Raw genomic sequence first — 24,470 nt, forward strand, 5'->3', positions numbered from 1 at the left:
AGAATCAGACATTTTCCATTAAAATGTGCCACAGACTCTCTTTACAGCAGCCTGTTGTCAATTTAAAAACTTTTTCTTAAATACATAATTTTAGAGACTTGCCCCTCACAGGTCCTGCCTCACTAGTAAAACTCTCTGCTGCAACTCCAGGACATTTCTGGACCACTCCTGGTCAGAAGCCTGGAAATCTGTTACCATCATACACATCAAGCAAGTTATCTCATATCCTATTTGCTGGTATTTTCATTTGAACTATCCATCATTACAGCCTGCCAATGGTAACCAAGGATTTAGAACAAAAAGAAGACCACAAAAATGATAGAGGATTGGTTCCTTCTTATCAGGAATGGCTTGTGCCCCAGTACCTGGGAACTATCACTTCTGGAGAACCGACTCACCTCAGTCTCCCACATCCCATTCCTAGCAGCACTTCCAGGTCTCTGGGCCGCTCTCCTCTTCTTTTTCTGTTCACAAGATATGGAGTCTTTAAGAGCTAGAACTTCTTTCTTTGCACTCAGAAAGAGTATTTTCTTCTCAGCTTCAAAACAAAAGTACATTTTGCACTAGTACCCAACTAGACAGCCTCTTCTTCATTACCTTCAAGTTGAGCTTTTACCTGCATATGTAAGTCTAGGTTATATTTAATATCTAAACTTTAAGCTCTATTATTTCATATTTTCTTAATGACCTTGATTGCAATACTTCACGCACAGGTACGTATTATGTTATGACACCAATGCCAAAAACTGGATTCCCAGAAAAGTCTGTGGAGAGATTTTATGGCAGTATCAGAACACAGCAGTACTGATGACCTGGGAGAGGCATTCACTTTGCTGTCCCAGTTTAGGTAACCAGCAATCACATTACTCTCCTCTGTCCGTTTCTCTGGGTTCACTTCAGGATGTTGTTCGGCATCTCTGAACTCGACCCTATTGCATCTGCTGCAGTGAGATGCTCTCCAACACAGAGCTGGATTTTGCAAGGGGCAGAACTTCAACTCCTCTTTCTTCACCAGCAATGGACCCACATCCAGACTCAGTGTGACCCCTGCAGCACTACGGACTGACCATTTGACACAGGCTTCCAATGAACTGTTCCAATGGACTCAGGATAAAGAATTCAACAAGTCTGCCAAACATTGGACAGCCTTGAACTGCCGTACTCATCAATGCCAAAGTGTACATACACACAGGAGAGTTCTTTAATGACAAGTTAACAAATAAAGTTGAGGTTTCCAGAAGACATACATCCTTTTCCCTTAGTCCCTATAAGACGAGGCTACATTTAGAACTCTTACGACTAAATTTATAGAAAGATAAATCCAGTAGCATCAAGTCAAAGACAGGCAATCTGCATATATTTAACTTACAAAATTACATTACTGCTTTCTAAAAGTTAAATGCTTTATGTTACCAAAATAATTCCTAAGACATATTGACCTTCATGACTCCTTGTTGCTTTCACTCTCCAGTTCTCTCTTGCAGACAATCAAGAAAAATCTCTAAGTATGTTCAGAGTCCGCTGTTGCTAAAAAGCGTGCTTTGCAATGCTACTTCAAATTACACCATTTGAGGAATCCTGCAGAAGCAGAGCTAGAAAACTGAATTGTATCACAAGCTGAAAAAGTAGAAAGCATGATGCCATTAATTTTAGTCACTTCCAAGCAATTTTGTTTGAATTTGCTGAAGGCAAATTTCCGTGTAAAAGATGAAAACTCAAGATCATCTAGTTATTAAGATGAATGTCTATTAGAGCTTCGGTTGGAACTATTGCCTTCATTTATAAAAACACAATTTCTGCTCCAACAACAGAATTAGCATAAGTGCCCTTAGAATCTTGCCCACAAGATCTTTCAGCTATATCTTCTTCCATATTTCAAGCCAAGATTGACGTCAGCAGCATTCACAACCTTTTGAGAACTCATTCTCCACTTTCTACTTAATTCAATGTCTCAGAACATTTATATGACTCACAAAACTTGGTGTTTGAAGCTTCAGGGCACATAGATGGAGCGAAATCCAAAGGGGAAAAAAAGATTACATTTAATATAGTAAAATAATAGTAAAGAGAAAGAGCCAGAGAAAATATAGTCAGGTACTATTTTCAGCAAAGTCTGTATTGTAAAATAAAGCAGCACAATTTTCTCTTTCATTCATTACTCAATGAAATAAAAGAAACTCAATTTTCTGTTCCATTCATTACTCATGGTGAATGAAGAGGTCATCCGAAAGAGCGATGTTAAATGCACAGAATTTTGCAGCAACTTGCAAAAGATAGTCTGGGAACATCAAAGCAAAGAACGAGAGTATCAAGCAACTCAAAAGCGTACACTTTTTACATAAAACTGAAACATCTGACTCGAGGAGAAAGCGCTTCTACAGTCAGAATTCACTGCTGGAAATAGTCCCAAATTGCACTTTGAATTCATACTTGCAATTTGTGTTGTGCACAGATGTGAAACTTGAGAAAAGCTCATTTCTGAAGAGTAAGAAGTAGGACAATCACTGATGCCAATACAAATTTTATTCATTATTCATGCAAACCCTGCCCTTCCTCTGATGATAGGCAGCCACCCTACGTTCTCTGGATGAAGGGCAGACCATACCAACAGGGACATGCCTTTTTTTGTTATCTCATGGAAAGGCAACCTACTGCAGCATTTCTACTCTTTCCCACAGTGGTCCCCAGCTACAAATCTGGATCTGTGCAAGTCCACCTCTACTGAAAACTCCCTTCTCTGAAAAGACAGCACCAGTTACACAAATCCCTCAAGTCTCAATATGCTGTCAAATCAGCACTCATAGTTATTAATCAAGAATTTAATAGATGAGATCTTAAAATTAACATGTCTTGGGAATTCTTTCATAAAAAAAAAAAAGAGAGATTCAGTGAGTCATGACTCTGAATAAATTGTTCAGCATCTCCCTTTGAGGGACTATTTTGAACAAATACTTTATTAAGCAGACAGACCTCAGCCGAATACAAATGACTCACCTGTGATATAAGGGCAATTAAATCTTTATCAAATTTCTTCTATCCATAAAATAAGTAGACAAATTAGAAGTGAAAATCCCCTGCTCCTCATATTTTCGGTAAGTCTCAGAACAGTTAGGAAATACAATAGCCTAGATTTCATCTTTCTTTCCTTCTTCAAGAAAGAAAAAGAAAACAAAAAATACTGTAAATCTTCTCACATATGCAGACGGTAAGTCAAGAATAATCAAAAAGGGGGACATTTCACATATTCTGACATAACTAAATACAAACACTGCCCTTTCTCTGCCTTCAAAGTAGGTTACAGAGTGCTATCCTTCTAAAAAAACTGTTTTTTAATCACTAACTGACTCTACCATCTCCCTTCTCAGTTAATATAATATTGTATTTGGAGGGTACACTCAGCTGAGAGAAACAGCTGCCATTCCAGGAGCTTTAAAACTTTGGAGGTCTTAGTTGGATTAAAAGGGCTGCATAGGTTTGATACTTTCAGCACTGAGTGAATAAACATCTTGTATGCAGTTAGTGGAAAATAAAGCTATTCGCTTCCTTCTTTTTAAGCACTTGGGTCTTGTAAACGGTAGGACAGGTGACTATCTTGCCATCACTTAGCAACGTCAGGCTTTGACACGCAACTGGAACAGCTGCCCTTCCTGGTCTCAGCCATTTAAAGAGCATTTCCACGACGAATTCTACAGCTGGGAAAACTGCCAAATGACTTTCAGCCTAAAATGCAGTGATACAAATACGTTGTTGTGTCCAAGTTACAGCTAGATGCTGTAAGTACTACTGATTCAGACGTAATTTGCTATTAAAAGAGTAAAGATCAGGTACAGACCATTTACATATTTAAGTGAAAAATTATTCAAATTACAGTTTTAATGTGACAATGATATGAATATTTCTTTGCTGCATTTGTCCCCTTTGGAATTATTGCAGTCTCTTAGAACAACATTCTTAAGGTTATTCTTATGCACAATTAGTAGAAAATAATCTAAAGTTATTTTAAAAGTATATAAGACTTGAGAAGGGGGGCTATAGCTCTTTCATAGCAGGGTGAAAAGTGCATATACAATTCAGAACATTTTAAAAAATATATCACAAAGGCAGAATTTCCTGTAGGTTTTTCCTCTTTGAAGGGTTTGTTCTTGTCCCTAAATAAATGGTTAATGAAGATAAGTGAAAGGAAATGATTAATTTTACACTTCCGAACCTTGAAGCCTCAGGGGGAGCTAAGCAGTTCAGCAAATTTACCTCCTTTTTTTTTTTTTTTTTTTTCCCCCCAGTAATGACCTTTTCTGCATGCTTTTTTTGAAGGAAGGCATTCTAATAAAAAGGAGATCCATTTTAGCTAGGATAAGGAGCTTTAAACAGGTATGGACTTTTGGCACTCACATAATTACTGCACAACAGCTGAAATGAGCATCAGGATAGAAATCCTGCTTAAATGGAGCACTGAATTTCTATTATAAACTACTCCATGCAATGCCCTTCCATGCTTTAGACCTTGTTTCACAACTAGGAAGACATCCTTGCTCAGGAGGAGTGTATAAAAAGAGGGTCAAGAGCTTTGCTAAGTCTGATGTTCCTCATCTCAGGAAGATTTTTGTCCAGACACTAACAACCTGCCAGGGAAGCTGCAAGCTCTACATTGTTTTTACACAAACTGACACTCCTGTGATAGCAGTTTCATCTCTGCAGAATTCAGCCCTTCTGAACTCACCACCCCTGGCCAATCGCTTTGTTCCTCGCAAGCCAACACTTACAGGCACTGCTTTGGGTGTTGCTTTCCATTTGAATTGATGTAACCATTAAAATGGCACTGTTTATTACTTACTATTTACCCACTTGTTACCTCTTTCTGGATCTCTTCATCAGGAATTCTGATCAAAAAAAAAAAAAAAATCAAGATCTTTCTTTGGTTCTACTCTAGTTCCCTCCACCAGCCTGGTGGCTTTGGGGCAGGTCAGCACTGCAGAGTACCACACGAAGGGCCCTAACCCGAGACATTGCTGCCTCCAGAAGCTGAGATGCCACAGCAGTGTGAGCACAAAACTGCTCAGCCAGACTTGCCACGAGGCTCCTGCTTGTGCACAAAGCATCTCCCCTCCGTGCTGGGCGACAGTGCCAAGCAGCTGAACGCACGGGGCCGCCTTGGTGCAGCGTTAAACCCTCCACGTGACATTAGCCTGTCCTGCAGGCCCCGCACGTTTACATCGATGTAAGAGATTGGAAGCATATCTAAAGGCCCTCTATTTTTCTGTTAACTGTTAGCACTGTGGAAAAACAAACAACAACAAAACCCACCTGTAAATCTACATGCTCAGTGGCATTTCAACTTCTGAGCTTTAACTTGTCACTTAAGGCTCTCTCTACGCACTGGCAGAATACACTCTCTGCCAACCATAAATAAGTTTCCTCCATTCCTGCAAGCAGTGATGTCTGAAAAAGCACAACATTCCTAACCGTGACAAGCCTTCAGCCTTGGGCACCTCAGAAATAAGAAGAGAACAAACTAGACACATGGAAAGAGAAAAGAAACTAGTGCTTGGTTATCAGTCCGGTTAGTAACTGGGACAAAACCCACCATGTGGCATTCCGCTGTGGAGGCAGCTCGCAGCAGCAGGGTAACTGCAAGGAAGTTTAGCCTCCCATCCACAAACCCAAGCAGCTCTGTCCTCGCTTCCCCACTCCGTTGCCTTCATCAGCTCTGTGTGCAAAGGGAGCAGCACGTGGGTGGAAATGACTTCCAGCTGAAAAAGCTTCTGTTTTACAACTGCGCCATACAAACAAAAGTGTTTACCAGGAAGATAATGGAGATGTAACCCACTGAGAGTTGCTTCTTACAGTTATGTCTGCAAATTATCTAAAAGTTGCATGATACATGTCCCAAATCACAGTTAGCCTCGGTTAGCCTTTGTAGGGGCTGGCTCACCATGACCATAATTGAACTGAAGCTGATAATTACAATAGAAGTGACTAAGAGTCTTTGTTTAGAAAAAAAAAACAAACAAAAACACATAGGCACAGGAAGGTCTGATTTTCTTCACATTTTGGCCAGTTTCACAATCCGGCTAAGTCAGACTAGCTGGTTAACAGAAGCGTAAGGGTTAAGGTCTGCCATTCTACTGTTATACAGGAGAGACTTAGAAAAGGTCTTAATTAGCCTTGCTCCAGCTGAAAATTTCCAGTGTTACTATTGTATGCAATCAGCTGATGCACCAGCATCCTATTAGAATATTTCTTCCCTCTAAAAAGAAAACAAATATATGGACCTGAGCGGAAAGTACACAAAGAGTGGTACAGCCTTACAGAAACACATATGGCATGTGGTTGAGATGTGCTGTAAGGAAGCAATTCAGTATTTGACAGTAATTCCAACTGCCCTCCAATAACACAGGACAATTTTAGACTGGGGGGGGCAGGCAGGAGTGGAAGATGCAAAACACATTTGACAGGACACATTTATCTTTCTTCTCTCCTAGAAGAACGGAATCTGGGACTCTTTTGTAAAGGACTTTTCATGGACTTATCAGAGCCGACTCGCACCAGTCGCCCACAATTTGGCACTGAAAGCACTTGCTGCCTTTGCGGGCTGGGGAGGCTCTGCGCGCACTGGCGGCGAGCGCAGCCGATGCAGTTACCATGGCACTCCAACATCCAGCGGCTTCGCTGCGGCCGCAGCGTTATCACCGATCTGGAGACCAAAGGAGGGGAAGCGGCAGCCGGAATTTTGAATAGACCCATACAAAAACAGCATGAGGACGAATATTCTGCCCAGTAAACATCCTATGCACTGATCCCCTGTACATCCTCTTTTATTTTATTGCTCTAACTAGAGCAATTGCATGTAGATGGTATTATTTGATAGATATCTGTAACACACGTGCACACATGTGTCTTCATACACCACTCTCCCTCTGTGACCTTACAGTCTAGCACTGGGACGAATGTCAGTATTGCTTGTCAGCATGGCTAGCCAAGCAGAAGCTAGTTGAGAAAATATACCCTTATTAACTCTTCCTTAAACAACACATGAAGTTCAATCGCTTTGTTATGGAAGCACAGCAGCTCATAACACAGTGCATTCATCTGCTCCCCCGAAGTTTCAAACTCGCTCACCTCCTCTGCTTTTAGTTACTCACATCAGCAACTAACAGAAAAGCAATGAATACCTGATATGATTAGCAAAGAAACATATCTTAAGTAGAATTAGCAAAGAAACAGAGGATTTTTCAAATGAGATATAGTCATGACAGAAGCACAGGGTGCCATGTGCAACCTAGGTAAAACACATGGGACCAGCAGCTCCATTTGGAAGCAGGAAGCAAAGCCAAGACTGTAACAAAGGCAGAGAAGCCTTGGATATACTTTTGAGTTGCATCCACCAACGACTATAAAATGCAAGGTGCTACATTGCTAATTAATGACGCATCTGGCCCCAAATCTGATTTCTGTTGCTGTCTTCCAATGCAACTACACAGTGTCCAGGCCGCTCTCTCAGCACTGTGGTTACACTACTGCCTCAGCAGCATTTGACCACAATAACCAGCTACGAGATCAATTTGGGGATCTTGTTAAGAAGCAAAACAAAACATAATCTTCTGTTGTGGATAAGGAGCAATGTCACAATTTTCCTTGTCCTGGAAGGATCATCTCAAGCCTCCCATTCTAATAAAATCAAAGAATACTTCATAGATACTGGCACAATCTTCCCTCCACAAGGCTGAAAACATTCCTTGCTGACAGAAATACAGAAAATCAGTGGCCACCAAATCAGGATAATGTTAAATTGCTAGAAAACAGAAGAAAGAAGTCTCCACTGCCAGGATCCTAAAGCACAATTTCTAACATCTGATAACCTGTTCTTGTGGTCTCAGGTCACTAGTTCTGTTTCAAAATCAGTCATTCAGTTTATTTGTTTTTTATAAAAATGACACAGTAGTAAACAACAGAATTATAAATGTGACTTGTATTATCCCCTTTGCCCAGAAACATACAACAGATGCACATGCTCTCTTCAGTCAAAGGCGATAAAAAATCATAAACACCAGCCACTGCATCAACCTCTGACTGACCACAGTGTAACCAAACACCTTTAAATACAGCATATACCGAGTCATAGTGTAGAAAGAAATGCAAAAAAAATTATCATCAGGGTGATTCTGATAAGATCCTGACAACAGGAAAACATATTGAGGCACATCAGCCTAATTTCTTATGAAAAATGGGAAAGAAAGTCTTCTACTGGGAAGTACCAAAATACCTGTTCTGGTTTCTGCTGTAAAAGACCTACAAGAGGTCAGGAGGCCAGTAACTCTGCTATTGTTCCAAAGCCTCACTGACTTACATCAAGAGGAATTCCCCTTGAAATTTTCCCATGTAATGTTTTTTTCCCTTACTGAACTAGCTGACATTAGCCCATTTTGCTAGAATAGGTTCAGATCTTTGAGCTATCAGAAGCTCTAGAGCAATTAAAAGAAATACACTCTGATTTGGATACAACGTGGTACCTCTGGATGCAGTCAGGCAATAATTCTATCATTTCGCAAAGATGTAGCACAACGAGATTACACCTTGCAATGAAATCAAATTTAATCCTGCAAAAAGGAATAACTCCAGCAAAATAAGACCCGAGACTGCAGTTGAAAGCAGCCCTCACTCTAATGCACAGTTATAAGGCGATAACAATGGGATTGAGGTGATTAACTATAAACAGAAATAAACCTCCCATGTCAACTGTTTAACTGACAATCTAGGAGGGCTCAGCAAGCTTAGGCTGCTAAATAAATTCGACAGCCTCCCAAAACATAAGGAGAAGAACATTTGAATAATGGTATAACTAACCATCCAGATTTTGCTGCCACAAAGGTGATAATGGTTCTGCATTGGCGCACATGCCAACTTTTCTGCTAGCTAGATATTTTTTTTCCAGAGTACACAAGTCAGCAGGGTGGAAAAAAATCCAGTTACATATGAGAGAAAATACACTAACTGCAATACAGGATTTCTTTTGTCAATTTTTTTAAATGATACCTCTGTACGAAGTGTTTATGTTTTAAACAGAGAAAAATTTTGGCAATATTGAACATGTGCATACCACAAAAGCACAAATCAATGGTTGAGGCCGAGTTAGAGTGTTGGTTTTCAGTTCTAGCTTGGACATAAAACTGAGATTATATGAAAGAGGTTTTACAGCACCTGCTTTATCTTTTAGCCTTTTCTTCCATACTGACTCATTCAGCACTTCCAATATTTCCAAAGCACTGAAGAATTATCTGAGGCAAAAAAAAAAAAAAAAAAAAAAAAAGAAGGAAGAAAAAAAGCCATAATAATTGCTGACTCTCATATGGCATTAAAAAAAATATCTGTCTCCAACTCCCCTACATCCTAAGCAAGGTTGCTGCCCCTTGTCTTTGCCTCCTTGCTTCACATACATTTACGAGTACAGTTTGCCTTCTTTTTGAAGCAGCAACAACAACAAAAAGGCAAAACAAAAAAAAAAATCAGTTTACTGGATGCTTGTGACTGACCACCTTCTATGCTGGCCAGTCAGGTGTGCTGGGGCATTACTGGAGCGCAGGTTTCTGGTCTTGATGCAAACAACACATTTACCAGTGTCTAAGACCTTTACTGCCATCAATCATGTCCTTAGTTATCAGCACAGGCATTCTTTCAACCTTGCTCTTTTATTTCCTCTGGTGGCTTTACACACATTTATTTCCAGTCATACTTTTTTTCATACCACTCTAACTTTTTCTGTCTATCTCTATGTACTGGCTTAAATGGATTTACCTCTGAGCTGTTATTGAAAGGAAGAACTTCACACTCCTGCCCCTTGATTTGAGTCACTGCTAGGGAAGACGTGGAGGCGCGTGAGTTACACCAGCCTGAAAACCAACCCTGCAGCAAAAGGATCAAGTTTTGGTCAGATGAGTGAGCAAGCATGGCCTGCTTTGCAACCAAATAATCGTGACTGTTGGCAAAGAAGAAAGGAGGGAAGGGAAACACGTGCCTAAGAGTGGCAGACCACTGCTTCCAGTGGCAAGCAGCACTAAATTTAGCTTAAGCCAATGTCATACAACGCTGCACAAATAAGGATAAAACAATAATTTTGATTCTGCCATTACCAACCCCTCAGGCCATACTTAATTATTTCACAAGGAACGGCTGAATGAGCTGCAAAATATTCAGTATGCACTGGCTCACCGCCCTGACAGAGTCTAAGCCTACCTACTTAGGCAAGTAGATAGACAAAACTTAGGTAAGTTTTGTCCACCAGCATTTTGGCTGGTATTTTATTTTGGAAGAATTACCTAGTGCCCCTCTTCCTTCCTCTTAAAACATACTTTTTTATTATTATTTTTATTTTGCTCCCTTTTATTGCTCTTGCGAGTCTAATCTTACGAACAGAGTTGCATGACCACACATTCTTCCTAGAACACAATTATTACTTGAGCTATAGTCAAGACTGACATTGAGTTACAAACACTGCTACTGCATAGAATCATAGAATCACATAATCCTTAAGGTTGGAAGGGACCTCTAGAGATCACCTAGTCCAACCCCCCTGCACACGCAGGGTCACCTAGAGCACGTGGCACAGGACTGCATCCAAGCGGGCCTTGAAGATCTCCAGAGAAGGAGACTCCACCACTCTCTGGGCAGTCTGTTCCAGTGCTCCGTCACCCTCACTGCTAATAAATTTTTCCTTAAGTTCATGTGGAACTTTTGGTGCTTCAGTTTGTGGCTGTTTCCTCTAGCTCTGTCAGTGGCCACCACCGGAAAGAGGCCAGCATCATCCTCCCTGCTGCGCCCCGCGCCCAAGCAGCGGAGCCGCCATGTGGAGTGGGCGCATCTCCTTTTCCAGTATGAAAACAATGCAGAATATCTAATCAGAGTAGGGCTTTATGGCCTCTCATTCCGACGACTGTAATTTTTGGGACCCAATAAACCTTTAGTGCTGTTAGAAGGAAGTAATCTTGGTCTGCCTTAGAGGGATCCACCTGCTCTTTTCACAGTCATGACTTTGCCCAGTTCAATTCTTGGTCTAGATATCAAACCAGAAGATCTCATAATAAGTGTAAATTTACTGAGCAGAATGAGACCTATCTTTAGAGATATCCATCACCATCACATCCATTTATGAAATTACGGAACTCATCTCTTTTTTTTAGAAAGAAATTTAAAGTCACTGTTTATAAAGAACTTATCAAAAACATAATGCGAATGGGATGCCAGAGGAATAAATTACTCTCTCATCTGAAATGCATAATTAGCTTTTGGTTAAGTGTGCAATTAACATTAAAATTTACAATTAAGTATGATGATGTTCTAATCTTACCTTCTTTAAATGAATAAATGAATTTAGCTTCCAGCATTACTTCTTTGAATCCCCTCCCTTATCAGGTGAGTTTTGCAGTAGCATCCTGTCATTCAGGTGACAACTGACACAAAAAGCTCTTTAAAACATTGCATTTTTGCCTTCTGGGCAGCTACAGCTTGGGGTCTGCTTTCATTTAGGCTTTTCAGTTTTTCATTGGCAGCTGCCACTCAGCATAAGTAGCAGTTGCTACACTTCCCTTTGCCATGATGCTTCCTGCAAAAACAGAATGATGTTGCTTTGCACATTCTTCCCAGCTGTGCTTACAGAATGAGATGTGGAATAAAAAGAAAAAACACAAAAATATTTAAAGTTATTTCATTTGACCACACAAAGCCTCATTGAAGACTTCACCTTATACCTGGGATGGGTTAAGAGCTCAAATGCAGTCACTTAAGAGGACTCAGCTGACTCAAACCTTGACTTTGACAACATGCTCCAAAGCACAGACACCAAGAGCTTCAATTCTCTGCAAAATTGGAACAAAAATACATCATCTCTTATGAGGAAAAATGGAAATACAACACATCTAAAAACTTGTTACAGTTTTAATTCTGAGGTGCTCAGAACCCAGGACAATCAAGGCAAGTAAAACACATGACAGAGACTGGGAACTCCAATATCCTGCACCCTTCCAGCATGCAACACACTGGCAAAGGGTGGGCTGCTTTTCTCTCGCGGGGTTGTCTAGAGAGGAATAAAAACTTCTCTTGCTTCTACCTGATGTTTTAGCTTGAACAAAAGAAAACTGCATCAGGCCTCTGAAAGTTCCTCACATGAACTATGCATTGAGGGATGTGCAAAGTGTTCTGGCATGCAAAGATTTGGGGCTGGCCACTACCAATGATTTTGTATCAGTCGGGCTGTGCTGTTATCCAAAGAACTCACAGAATTAGCTGGGATGGGGCCTGCAGGAAGGCCCAGAACTCACCCCTCAGTATTTGATCTTACTGATACATCGCTCTGGAGATCTGCTGTACCTATCCATTATTACTCACTACCAAGAGACACACAATACACACAGGAGAGGAAAACAAAACATAACAAACACCCTGCTTGCATCATTCCCACCTAAAATCAAAACCTTTTTTTCTGATTTTTTGTTCTTCTATTTGGATGTGGACCAGGTAGCCTTGTGCAGCTGCTAGGCAACCTGAACACTGTATTGAGTTGTACCTGTATGCATTTGCTAAGAATAAAATATTACCTTTGAGATTTACTCATAATAAGAAAACACACTTAGTTGAAAATACAATAGCTTTCCTTTCTGATCAGTAATTAGCAACTATGGGAATACAAAACTGTTGATCAGGAAATAATCCACATGTACACCACACATGCAGAGGGAGATTATAAATCAGCTCCTCATAACTTTACCATAAGGAAGTACTTCTAAAAATATATTTTTATAGATGGCAGTGCTATAAAATTCTAAGAGTTACATTATGCAGACATTAGAATATCTGCATAGTATTAATAATGTATACATAAAATATGTTAAAGGATAAAGGATAATTGCCAAACATCATCTAATTAAAAAGTGAACTTTCTCACTCACAAGTCATTTATTCAGTTTACATGCAGCCACCACTCTTAAACAAGACAAAAAGAAAAAGCTTTAGAAGATTCCACATTGAAGAAACTCCAGAATCTGTTCACTGCATGTTAATAAAAATGGTAATATAAACAGCATTTAAAAAAGCAAAAACATTATTTCACTTGATCCCTCTCAGAACCACTTTACTGTTTTGTTCTCTAGCCAGCGGAACTACATTCTTCCTTAAAAGCATTATGAATATCTTTGATATGTCCTATTTCTCCATGTCCCCGAACTCTAGAGAAAAGACATTCTTTTCAAGTCTTTTTTGAGTAGATCATTTCCCAGACAGCTATGTGCCTAGCACAGCTGTTAGGAAATCTTATTATAAATACTAATTTGGGTGCTTGAGGCTTTAATGTCAACAGAGCAAACAGGTTTTGATTACATCAAAACTGAACAGAGCAGCACTCTGTTCTTGATCATTACATCTGACAGCTTATCATATCCCAATTCAAAAAAGGCCTCCCTCAAACCCAACAAAAACAACAACTAGATCTCTATCTTAAAAGCACAGATCAGCTTCTGCTAGAGATACTAACTGCAGGACAGGTCAGACAGATTGCAACACTTGCTGACACATCAGCACACTGTTAGGAGTCTACGTGCCAGGTGGCTAGCACTTGAATGGGTATGAATTTATTTAGCTTAAAAAAAAAAAATCAACTTAAATTTATTTATTTAAGATTATTTAATCAAAGGAAGATATTCTGCTCTTCTTATCAACAGAGGCCAAAGCAAGTGGACACAGAAAGTCATTGCGATTCAGAAAGTTCAGTGGTAACCATTTGGGAGATCTTTTTCCCTCCTTTGAAACTTATATCAAGGTTATTTGTACAAAATCTGCAGCCTGCCAATTCTCATCAGCCACAGCTGCACACACTTAACTGAGCTGTGTAAGCATGGATGTGCTGAAAGAGATGCAGGTCTGCGGTGCAAAGAACATTACAGGTTTCTAACAGTGTGACTTTCTGGATTTTATATAGAAATTTCAAGTGGTTAATTTAAACACTTGCACCTTCTTCCTCACTTAAGGGGAAAAAAAATCATATTAAACCCAATCCTAACTGGATGAATCCTAATCCAAATACGAATCTTCGATGCTCAAAATTAAAAAGATCAACATGGCTGGAAAGTTGTAAGTAAAGGCAAAGTGTTAAATGTCAAGTGACAGTGTTGAACAAATGGAAGCAGGGAGTCCCATGCTCACAGCTGGAGGTAACAGTTATCAGCAGCAGACAATGGGGAGCAATCACCTTCTGGCAGGCTCCCCTTGACCTCCGCCTTCTTCCCTGCTCTCTCACAGCTGCACCCCACCCTAAAACCAGGTAGTTTCAGGCTTAATTATCTTCTGATTTTACCTCCACTGAGCCCCCTTCAGCTGTTCCCAAGCCATTTTGTCTGTCACTGGAAGGAGCTCTGCAGAGCAGCCACCACCAGTGCCACCGCACTACATGTAGTTCCAATGCCATTCTTGCTAGTAATAGATACTGAAATGTAGCAAGTTCCTTCCTATAGCTCTTTCAATCCAGTAACTGCTTTCCATTTACAAGCACATGCTGCTAGGATAAACTAATAATTAGTGAGTCCATTTCTCTGTGTCTATGTGGGGCTTTGCTTTTTACAGAAGCAGAAAGGGTTACGCAAGGCACACTTGTAACACGTTGCAAAATAAGTTTCCAGTATTCCAAAATACACTTGTGTTACCTGGTACACAATAGCTTACAAAAATAAATATTCTTCCAGCTGTTCTCAAAGATGACTGTTTACTTCTTGGTTTTGCAAAAAGAATTACAACAGTCTATTTTGCTTTTGTTAAGTGACAGTCACAACATATACCATTTTTCATTAAATGTTGTAAATTTAATCCCATTTTACCATTAAATATTTCTCTGAATATGGCTCAGCTGAAATTGAGCCATTGCCACCTTCCATTGGTAGTCAGAATAGACACTGTAAATCATTTTAAAAAGTTAGAAAACAAGTAGATAGAAAAACAATTTCTTTCCTACACATAGTTTCGGTGCGTTAATAGCTCCACTACTGCATGTAACCTGAAGCTACATTGACATTATATGTTTAGGCTTATGACAGGTAGGACGTAAACAAGTCCAAATATTCTGGTTTTCTTTTTCTTTATGCTTGTTTTTGTTTTAAGATGTACACACCTAAAGCTTTTGTTAAGGTTCTTAAATCATCAGGGATTCCTGCAAGGAGCACAGAAATAAAGAGCACAAGTCTCCCCGGGAACTGTCAAGCACTGAAACGAACCTTTTATTGAAAATAAAAGTTCAAATCAATCTTGTTGATACTCCAGTATTACAGATACTTTAGCTAGTGCACTCTGCAGAATCAGCCTGACAAACTATCCCTTTTCATGGAAAGTTTAACATTATTAAAGCCTATTTTTCCCCAAAAAAGCCTTTGAAACAGATTTATGTAAAACTCTCCCAATTCATTTTAATTTCAGTACCTTTATAAAAAACATGCATCTTTCATGGTTCTTTTTGCCTTGCTTTTACACAATTCATTGGATAATTTCATGTTCTGAGGTTAACAAAATCAAATATAGGATAAAAGAGATATTACATTTCTTAGTGAGCCTAAAGTCTGAATATTTCCATAACTCAAACTCTTAATGGAAGCAAATAGTTCCATGCCATGTTATCTACACTGGTTTCAAAGACAGGATTTAGCAATAAAAAGAGGATCTTTCATTAAATCATTTGTTGTGTCTGGCACCCAGCCACATAGGAAGGAAAAAAAAAACATATAAAATGAGGAAAAAAAAATCCTCATTTTAGATTATCACTCTGAATTCATGACAGTCACAATGAGAATTAATGTTGTGATTGCTATACTATTGCATTGAGATCTGATAATTAAAGATTAATTCTAAATCTGCTACATATGGATCAATTAGAAGGCTGTGCTCTTGGCTGCGGCAAGGGTTGGATGGAATGCTGTGCTCACCTCCGATACTGAACCTAACCTGTGAGAGAAACCATTAATAGACAGATATTCTGTGTTACTGAGCTAGCTTCTGGAAGTTGTTTAAGCGAATGATAGCCTAATCTCTACTCTTTGAGATCTTTCTACAAAAGAGAAGAGAGTTTTGCTCAGGAATTCAGCTGAGGCTTTTTGGTACTTCAAAATAAGGTAATCTTAGCCTAGCTTTTTAAAACATATTTAATAATTCACTGGGACACAGAGAGATAAGCACTACCAGGATCAACCCCATAGCACGAAGGCTATTTAAGTAATTTGCCAACTTCTGTCGTGAAAGAAATCACTTGCTTTTTGTAAAAATAAACATCACGAGCTATTCACAAAACTGCTTGCCTTTGGTCTTCTGCTCTGCACTTCAGGAGATATTAGGTTTTGTTTGCTTTTTTTTGCTAGCCTTGGATGCTGTAACTCGAAGTCTGAGAAAGTCCCAAGGTGGTTTTGTGAGCAAAGGGACCCTCCAGCTTACCTGTACAAGTTCAGCCACAGGAGCAATATAAATCTATGCTAATCCACAATCTATTTCCAAAGAAGCCATATTTTACCACCACACCTCTGTTAGTTTAAAACAAAGCATTTTTTGAAAATGCTGGTACTTACCCAAATCTGCAGTTTCACCCGCTTGTCATTCCTATAAACGGTTTTCACTTTGAAGTCAATTCCTACTGTGCTAACGAAGGCTGGTGTAAACGTGTCATCCGCGTATCTGAAGAGGAAGGACGTTTTACCCACACTGCTGTTGCCAATGATCAGGAGTTTGAACATGTAATCAAAATTTTGATCTGAAGTATCTTTCTGCCTGTATCTGGCATCTGTTACTGAAGCCATCTAAGAAAATGACAAACATTGAAACAGAACAAAGTTAAGAGCAGTTAGTGTTTGTTTTCCTTAACTGTACATCCTGGGTTTAGCTTCTCTCTCTGCTTTCTAACAACATAAGCATTATATACTCAAGAAAGAGGAATGCATCTGGAAATCCTCTTCATAAAGTCTGACTTTTAATTTCTGTTATTCCTTTGCACTGGTAAGATTTTCAAACCCAACAAATGCACCCGTTACACTGCTTTGTTTTTAAAAGAAAAACAGATGGCTACTGCTAATGGTTCATATACTAGTGGGAAAACAATTTTTACTCCAATGGCAGGATGCCAGTTCTGTTGCTCTGATAAACTTAAGTACTGCAACCAAAAACCGAAGTCTTCGACAGTGCACCATATTACACAATGTAGTAAGCTGCCACTGGGGCAGGTATTTCCTTTTATACCTTTTATAACTATAAAAGGAAATCTGCATTGCTATCTCATGCACCACTAATTAGATTTTTATAAAAGCTCTTCCTTCAAAAACGAAAAAAGAGAAAAAAAAAGCTTAGCCATAGGATGAGATAAAACATCAGTGGGCAAAAAAGAACTTCAGTTAACAACTTTGAATCCATCCAGCATTTACCTACTTTCAGGACTGTGGCAAAAAAAAAAAAAAAAAACAAAAAAAAAACAAAAAAAAAACACCACAACAACAAAAACAAAAAAGATGTAGCCACAAAGATCCCTCCTTCTCTGGTGACCCTGCAAGTGACTTCAGAAACCGAAAAGTAATCAGGGAATCTGAAATACTGAGTCAGCTGGAGCTCATCAAGCAACCCATCTGCTTCAATGCACACAGCTCAGATACTTGATAGGAAAAGGCCAGTGTCCTTTTCCCTATATTTGTGTCGTTGCCTTCTGCTGTGGTACAGACTGGATTTATCACAGAGAGGAGCAAAAAGAAGCTTGGAAGAATTTCCCCCGTAACAGCTATGCCAGCTTTTCATCTTTAAAGTTCCTTTCAAAACCTAGCCCAAGTCAAACAACTCGGCCTTGGCCCCCAAGAATCAGTCAGGAGGTTGCGTGAACTAGGACAATGACAGCAGCGCCTCTCCCACCAAACTAGGACATGTGTTATTGACTTGCTATGTCAGAATGCAAGATCTGGAAGGAGGCTGAAGTCTTTTCCTCTGTCAGCATTCAAAGAAGTTAATATTTCCTTCAACGTGGACTCACAGGCATCTTTGGGAACAAAACTCCCATCAACATCTACTCTGAGCATTTACCTGAATACTTCCCTTTTTTTATCAAGTCTCATCCACATACAGGACTTCACTCACTTGCTGGATGGGGAAAAAAAGGAATACAAAAATGCAAAACGACAAAGAAGTTTTTAAATCCTATATAGTTAAATGTCTATAAACCGAAATTCTGTTCAAAACTGATTTGAAATAGGATATCAATTTAACCTAGGTTCCCAAAAGAGGGGAAACAAACCAAAGCCATCTCAATCCAGACTTCAGTACAGTATGTACAAGTGTTCAGCTCTGGTAAATACAAGCAGTTTTCTCACACAGACAAGGCCTGGTACAGCAGACAGGTTGTTCATAGCCTGCACATTAATGAGGACAGCTTCTGAAGAACTTCAGCAATAGCTCAGGACTCAATAGCTCCACTGAACACGGTAATATTTACCCACAAATGAGTATCTACAGGATACACTAAAATTCTGATACATACAGGTCTTAACTTCAACTGCTATTAAATAAGATTAAGGTCCTTTGCAAGCATTACAAAAAAATCAAGTACAATTTTTCTTCTGACTAGTGTATCAGAAAAAAAAGTCTTTATTCGTACTTTGTGGTTCTTATTAGAAATTTTTAAAATGATGAATTCAACACCAACTGACTTACACGCACATGCTCATGGAAATATGCATACACTGCCAGTTTCAAATAGAAAACTCAGCTGCAAAAATAATAAATCCAAATGATTCGTTGATTTGTGGCATCACCAAGCAGAAGATAGAGACAAGTTCTATATTTGAGTAATTTATCTTCCTCATACCCACATGTGATTTCTACAAATGCCAACGCACACGTGCAGTTGCTAACATGGAAAGAAATTCTTCTCCATTCTGCTCACAGGGCTTGAAGAGTGATTTGTCCTCATCACTTGAAACCTGGTCATTTGAAGATGTACAGGTAGACCTTTAACGAAGAAGTATCCCACTAATCAATATCATTTTCTTCTACTACCCTCATGGAATGCACTCACATGCTTCAAGACAGCCTTTTAACTGAAACACCGCAGCCTCCATTAACCCCCTCATTGCTGTCACCCAAAGAGAACCTGGCTACAAATGCTACTTTCAAATCTCGGTTAAAAAAGCAATTACAGAACACGACCAGCTAGAGCAGCTTTGTTAGAAGCACAATGTAGCAAATAAGATCAAATGACAGTTGGACAGAAAGTGCTGTTGTCATAGAAGCACAACGGTCGCTGCCGCGGGCTCACGACCGTGCTACGCGAAGATGCTGCAGTTCGGTTCACTGAATTATTAGAGGCAGGGTCAGAGCACAGAATTTTCAAAGGCGAATTCTATCTCCTTGCTTCAATTTGTCTTTTCCCTCTCCCTCCTCCGATCAGTAGAGTGAAACTGGAAGGATAGCCGTGCTAATGACTGCAGATAGCTGGTGAAGTTGTACTCCACAAGCATTTAGTCTGGAAGGGTTCACAAGGCTGCATGAGCATACGTGCTTGTAGCCTTGAGGAAGGAATGAGCAGACCCGTCTCCTCTTCTCATGCTTCCCTTTGCTCACCCACTTGTTGTCCCATCCCTGTTTCCTGCTTATGCCAATGCTAATAACTGCACAGTGAGCTGATTCCTGGTAAAAATAATTCCTCCTAATATTTTTTCGAGTTTTCCAGGCTAGTTTTTTCCTTAAGTTGGTTCTGTTGTCTACTCCAGTAAGCAAAGCTGAGCGACCAAAGAGTGGGAAGGGATGGCAGTCGCTGTGCTACCAAGAGAAAGGTCCATGTAACCACCCTTCCTGCCGGCCTCCTGCACTGAGCCGGAGAGAGAAGCGGAGAAAATGTCAGACAGCTCCCTGCAAACTCGTCCAAATAATGCAAGAGAGAAGCTTGCAGTGGTTTCTATCTTGACTGTTTTGAAATAGCCCTCAAGGAAATTCCTCTACAATATTTAACTTCATCACAAAAAAAAACACATTGTGCGGAAGAAGAAAAGCTGCCAGTGAGAATGTCACTGAGAAATCCTTAGTATGAGCCCTTGCATCTTTTGGTTGTTTGCCTGGGTAGCCCATTTCTCTGTAGGTAAAAGCTGATACGGACAACTTATTCTCCCTATGTTTTAGAAACAGGATCAGAGTCTCAAACATACCCATTTGCTTCTAGTTTTGTGAGAATTGGCTGTTGCATAGCTAAAAGATACATATTGAAGGAAAAAAAGTCCATAGTGTGAGCTCATGTTTTATTAGACCAAGAATCCATATAGGAAGACCACTCTATGAATATTGTAATAACAATAAAAGATTTTACTTAGAGCTTATTGGACCCGCAAGAACGTGCTCCTCAGTCAAGATGTCTCTCCAGCCTTAGTTTTCTACTTTGGTCTAAAGCAGTTTAAGAAGCAGCCAGTTGCCCTAAGATACCTCCAACGGAAATCAGCTTACACTGGAACCAGTGCTCAAATACATCATCAAGATACTTCCACTCAGCTTCATTCTTTATGGTTTGTGACTATCACTGTAGCAAAGAACCAAATAGTTTTGCAGGGTAACATGAACCATCCAAATATTACTGCTCTTACAAATTAGTAACATTGGTTAACTCTTACCCCAGCTCTTCAATATTTAGTGCCTAAGCCAACTCCTATGAAAAGCAATATACAAACTGTCTAAACTGATGCTGTTGGAAGAAGCGGATGGAAATCAACTGGCGTATCTTGCCATCTATTCACTTCTATAAAAACAACTATTGACTTCAAATGTTTCCAGTCATTAGCATTTTGCCTAGAAGCTAATAGTTCTTCTAGATCTGCTCACAGGCAACAAACAATATTGAGCCTTTTCTGTAACAGCCACACATCCTTGTTCAGAGGCATGGGTGTTTTCATGTCCCACTCTCTCTCACAATATAGCAAGGAAGGAGTCCAAATTACCATTGGCAAAGGGTCCTCCTGACTGCTCTTAGTCACTTTAGTCAACAGGGAAAGGCAGTCAATGCTGATGGAACTTAAAGCTATACATAAAGTAATATTTGCACTGAATCCATGTGTTCTCTGTTATGAATTCTGTGTATTTCTAAAAATAAAAATAAATTTCAGTATTACCATTGCATATTTCTAAGCATCAAAGCTTTTATGATAGCATGCTAGTTCAGATTAGCTCCAGCCTAGCTTTACATATGTTGAGCAACTGAGCCTCCACTGTTTGTCTGACGTGCTATTTTGCTGGCTGACAAAGCTATTGTGGATAGGGAGCAGTCCTGTGTTGCATAGTCAAAATTTTCTTTTCATACTTCCATTTTACTATTTTGATGTTCCGGGTATTAAGATTAGATAACAAAATAAATAATACACCCAAACACAGAATATGAAGTTATTACCATCAGTTTAAAGTAAATTAGCGATAACACAGGCAACAAGAGAAGGGTGCAGCTGCACCTTTTAGACTCCTTGGATATCCATAGTTACTAGCAAATGTGGAAGGAAAACAGGAGATTAGATACAGTCACTTCATAAAAACAGAAATAATGTGGCTCGGTAAAGGCAGAAGTAGGAAAAACTATATAGTCCTAAAGTCAAAGATTATTGACCTGCCCAGGCTCTTCTGGAAATATAGGAAAGCAGCAAATGCTTCTGGAAAATAGAACAGACTATGGGAACTACTCTGTAAGTTAGGGAGTAGGGAAGAAGAGGAAGAAAAAAGAGGGCTAAACCAAAAGATTCCTTTCATCTCTAATATTTACTACTTAGCAGTAATCCGTGAGAAATGTTATTCACTTGCAGCATATCCTCTTTTCAAAAGACTTAATATTGTCTTTTTTTTCCCTCCATACAATATCTTAAGGAGTGCACCTATATCAAAAATAGCCTAGTTCACAAACAACACATTTACGGCACTTCTCTGTTATAAGATCTCACTCCTTTATGTCTTCTGTCATCTGTTTGTTTTTTTTTTTTTCAGGAATTAAATTAAAACTTAAATCAGATTTCTATCAAGTAATGGATTTTTTTTTTTTTACAGCCAATGTATGCTGCCCTAAGAATAAATGTAATAAAGGAAACTCATAAAGAAAACACAGCCATGACCTTAAGGAGACTTAAACAGTGCTAGAACTACAAAAGAGATTCAGCAGAAGTAGCAAATGCGTTACAAATAACTAACATAACAGCTAATAAGTATTGCAAAGATAGTTACCAATTTAGATCTATAATCCATGAGACAGATGGAGGCTTTCCTGTGAGTATATGAATCAAGAGTGGCCACACTGTTGAACCTGCGATGTAGAAGCAAAAGGATTACAGCGTTTACAATAAAGATGGATAATGAGAATATTACATAGGGGACTAATGAGCAGATAGGTTAGATTGTGAAAACGTGCAAGGGCCTGAATGTGCTTCACTGGGGCAAAACCCCATAGTATACAACAAGAATAGAAACACTGCTCGAGTTACTGACAGATATTAAGTTAACAGTAGATATCTGCAGCCATCAGAGATTATGGAGATTAATCTAATGTTTAATTTCCAGGTAAATTCTAGAAGTGGACACAACCTCAGAAATGAGTCATTACACATTTCCTGCAGAAAGCCAGCAAAGCAAATGGTACCAAGGAGAAGCTGAAGCATATCTCTATGTATTTTTGTTTTGCGCTAAGCCTGGGTCAAAGTCTACTCAGTTACTGTGCTGCAAAAGCCAACTACAACAGGACATGTAAATGACTGCAGATCCCTTTGCAGAACATCCATATAAAATAAAGGCCTTAAAGTAATAGTTATTCCAGGTTTAGAGCAGAAAAATCTAACAGCATTTAGTCCTCCTCTTCATGGCTAATATAATCTAAAGGCTAACTTTGCCCTAAGTGCTTTTTCTTCTCCAGTCAAAAAGGGCAAACAGCTGTTTCGTTGTCCCAACTTGCACTACATGGCTTTATGGAGCCTGCTGAAAAACTCGGACAAATTCAGACTTTGTGTGAGTAATAAACTGTAGCTACCTGTCCTGGGCCAGAATTTGGACCAAACTCTTTCTCATAATCCACACAACTGTGTGCCTTGCTTGGCACACAGAACAGCTCCATGCTCTTGCACAAATTATTCCACATTTTTCAATTCTGATTCTATTTCTCTGTGTCTTCACAACCCTGTTCTCTGAAACAGTTCATTGGTTTTTGTGACAACCTTTGTCTCCCACCTCAGCAGCGCCCACCATTTCAGCAAACTTGTTTTTGAAGCTTCATCCCAACAGATTAACTGCTCCATAGAGAGAAAAAAAAAAAAAGTCAACACACAGCAAAGAGCAAAAACAAAAGGAAATCTCCGTGTGTGTGTGAGAGAGAATTTTTTTTTTTTTTTTTTTTTTTACAACTTGCTGGATGTAGAAGAAAACAAGTCAAGAATCTTTGGATATCATCACTTTCTATCAGCTCCCCGACTTCACATTTAGGCACACAGCAGGCTGGAACTGTTGTTAGAAAGATTTCCTCGAATCAAATCGATCTTCCCATGTCTGGAACAATGCCTCTCCCATTTCCTGCCTAGATGGGCAACATCCTTACACTCCATTTTGGGACCATGGCAAAACTCACACAAAGAAAGGCATAGTTCCATTATTTTTAAAATGGCGAAAATGTAAAGAAATAAAAGTTTCTGTATTTTCACTCTTGTTTTTGATCAATTTCATTGTGGCCATTTTATTATCACTTGGTTTAACACCTGTTGACAAACATGCTACACTACGAGATAAAAAGATTTAACTGCATAAAGTCCTCTCTTTCCAAAGCAGGACTTCTAACACAGCCAGGTTCCCTGCCCTCCCAGCATATGCAGGGAATGATAGAGATTCATATCCTCTTTTTGCCCTGGAGAGCAAAAGCAGAGTAGATTTCCTTAACTGCCTTAACATCCCAGTGAGCCAGGAAACCATGGGAAAACAGCCACTTTTGGGAGTCACGGACCTCCGGCTTGCCAAGGCCGACCCTGAGCCTAGCCTTGTCCCCAGAGAACAGCAGGAGCTGAAAAGGTTGATCCTGTTACAAAACACACAGTCATTGAAGCACTTGCTTCCTGTTACAGACACTGCAGCGATGGTTAGAGATAACGGATTCGAAACATCAACTCTCTGGCTTTATGTTTCTGCCTCAGTTTCCCCATGCATAAAAACGGAAATGATTTAATACCTCGAGTATTTCATTACTGAATACACTGAAGTAGCATGAAGTACTTCAAGTAGCATAATGAAATAAAATTTTAAAAAGAATAATACAGGACGAGCCCCTCTCAGTTCTGCTGCAACACATTAAACCCTGTGCTGATCTCTCCCCAGCCGGGGGCAAGCACTAGCTAACTTCTGTGCAGGGAGGGAGCCTCAGCGCAGAGGAAGCGGTGACCACACTCCCTCAATGCAGTGGTTGATAGAGAAAGCTCAGATACAGGACGAAATTC

The 24,470-nt window shown here is 39.6% G+C and overlaps 1 protein-coding gene across 1 annotated transcript in view; it reads right to left on the reverse strand.

Moving 5' to 3' along the window:
• The window catches only part of RAB3B (RAB3B, member RAS oncogene family), a 46,064-nt gene extending 23,753 nt beyond the window's left edge, over positions 1–22,311 (reverse strand). The window contains exons 1-2 of the mRNA XM_010225002.2: positions 22,228–22,311; positions 16,581–16,808 (exon numbers count right to left, since the gene is read on the reverse strand). Of these exons, the coding sequence (XP_010223304.2) occupies positions 16,581–16,808; positions 22,228–22,248 (249 nt within the window). The 5' untranslated portion in view covers positions 22,249–22,311. The remainder of the gene's footprint in view (positions 1–16,580; positions 16,809–22,227) is intronic.
• Between the last annotated feature and the right edge of the window lie 2,159 nt (positions 22,312–24,470).

The sequence above is a fragment of the Tinamus guttatus genome, unplaced genomic scaffold (genome assembly GCF_059628265.1).
Source record: "Tinamus guttatus ecotype Peru unplaced genomic scaffold, ASM5962826v1 Tinamus_guttatus_pri_ptg000044l, whole genome shotgun sequence".
Lineage (NCBI taxonomy): Eukaryota > Metazoa > Chordata > Aves > Tinamiformes > Tinamidae > Tinamus > Tinamus guttatus.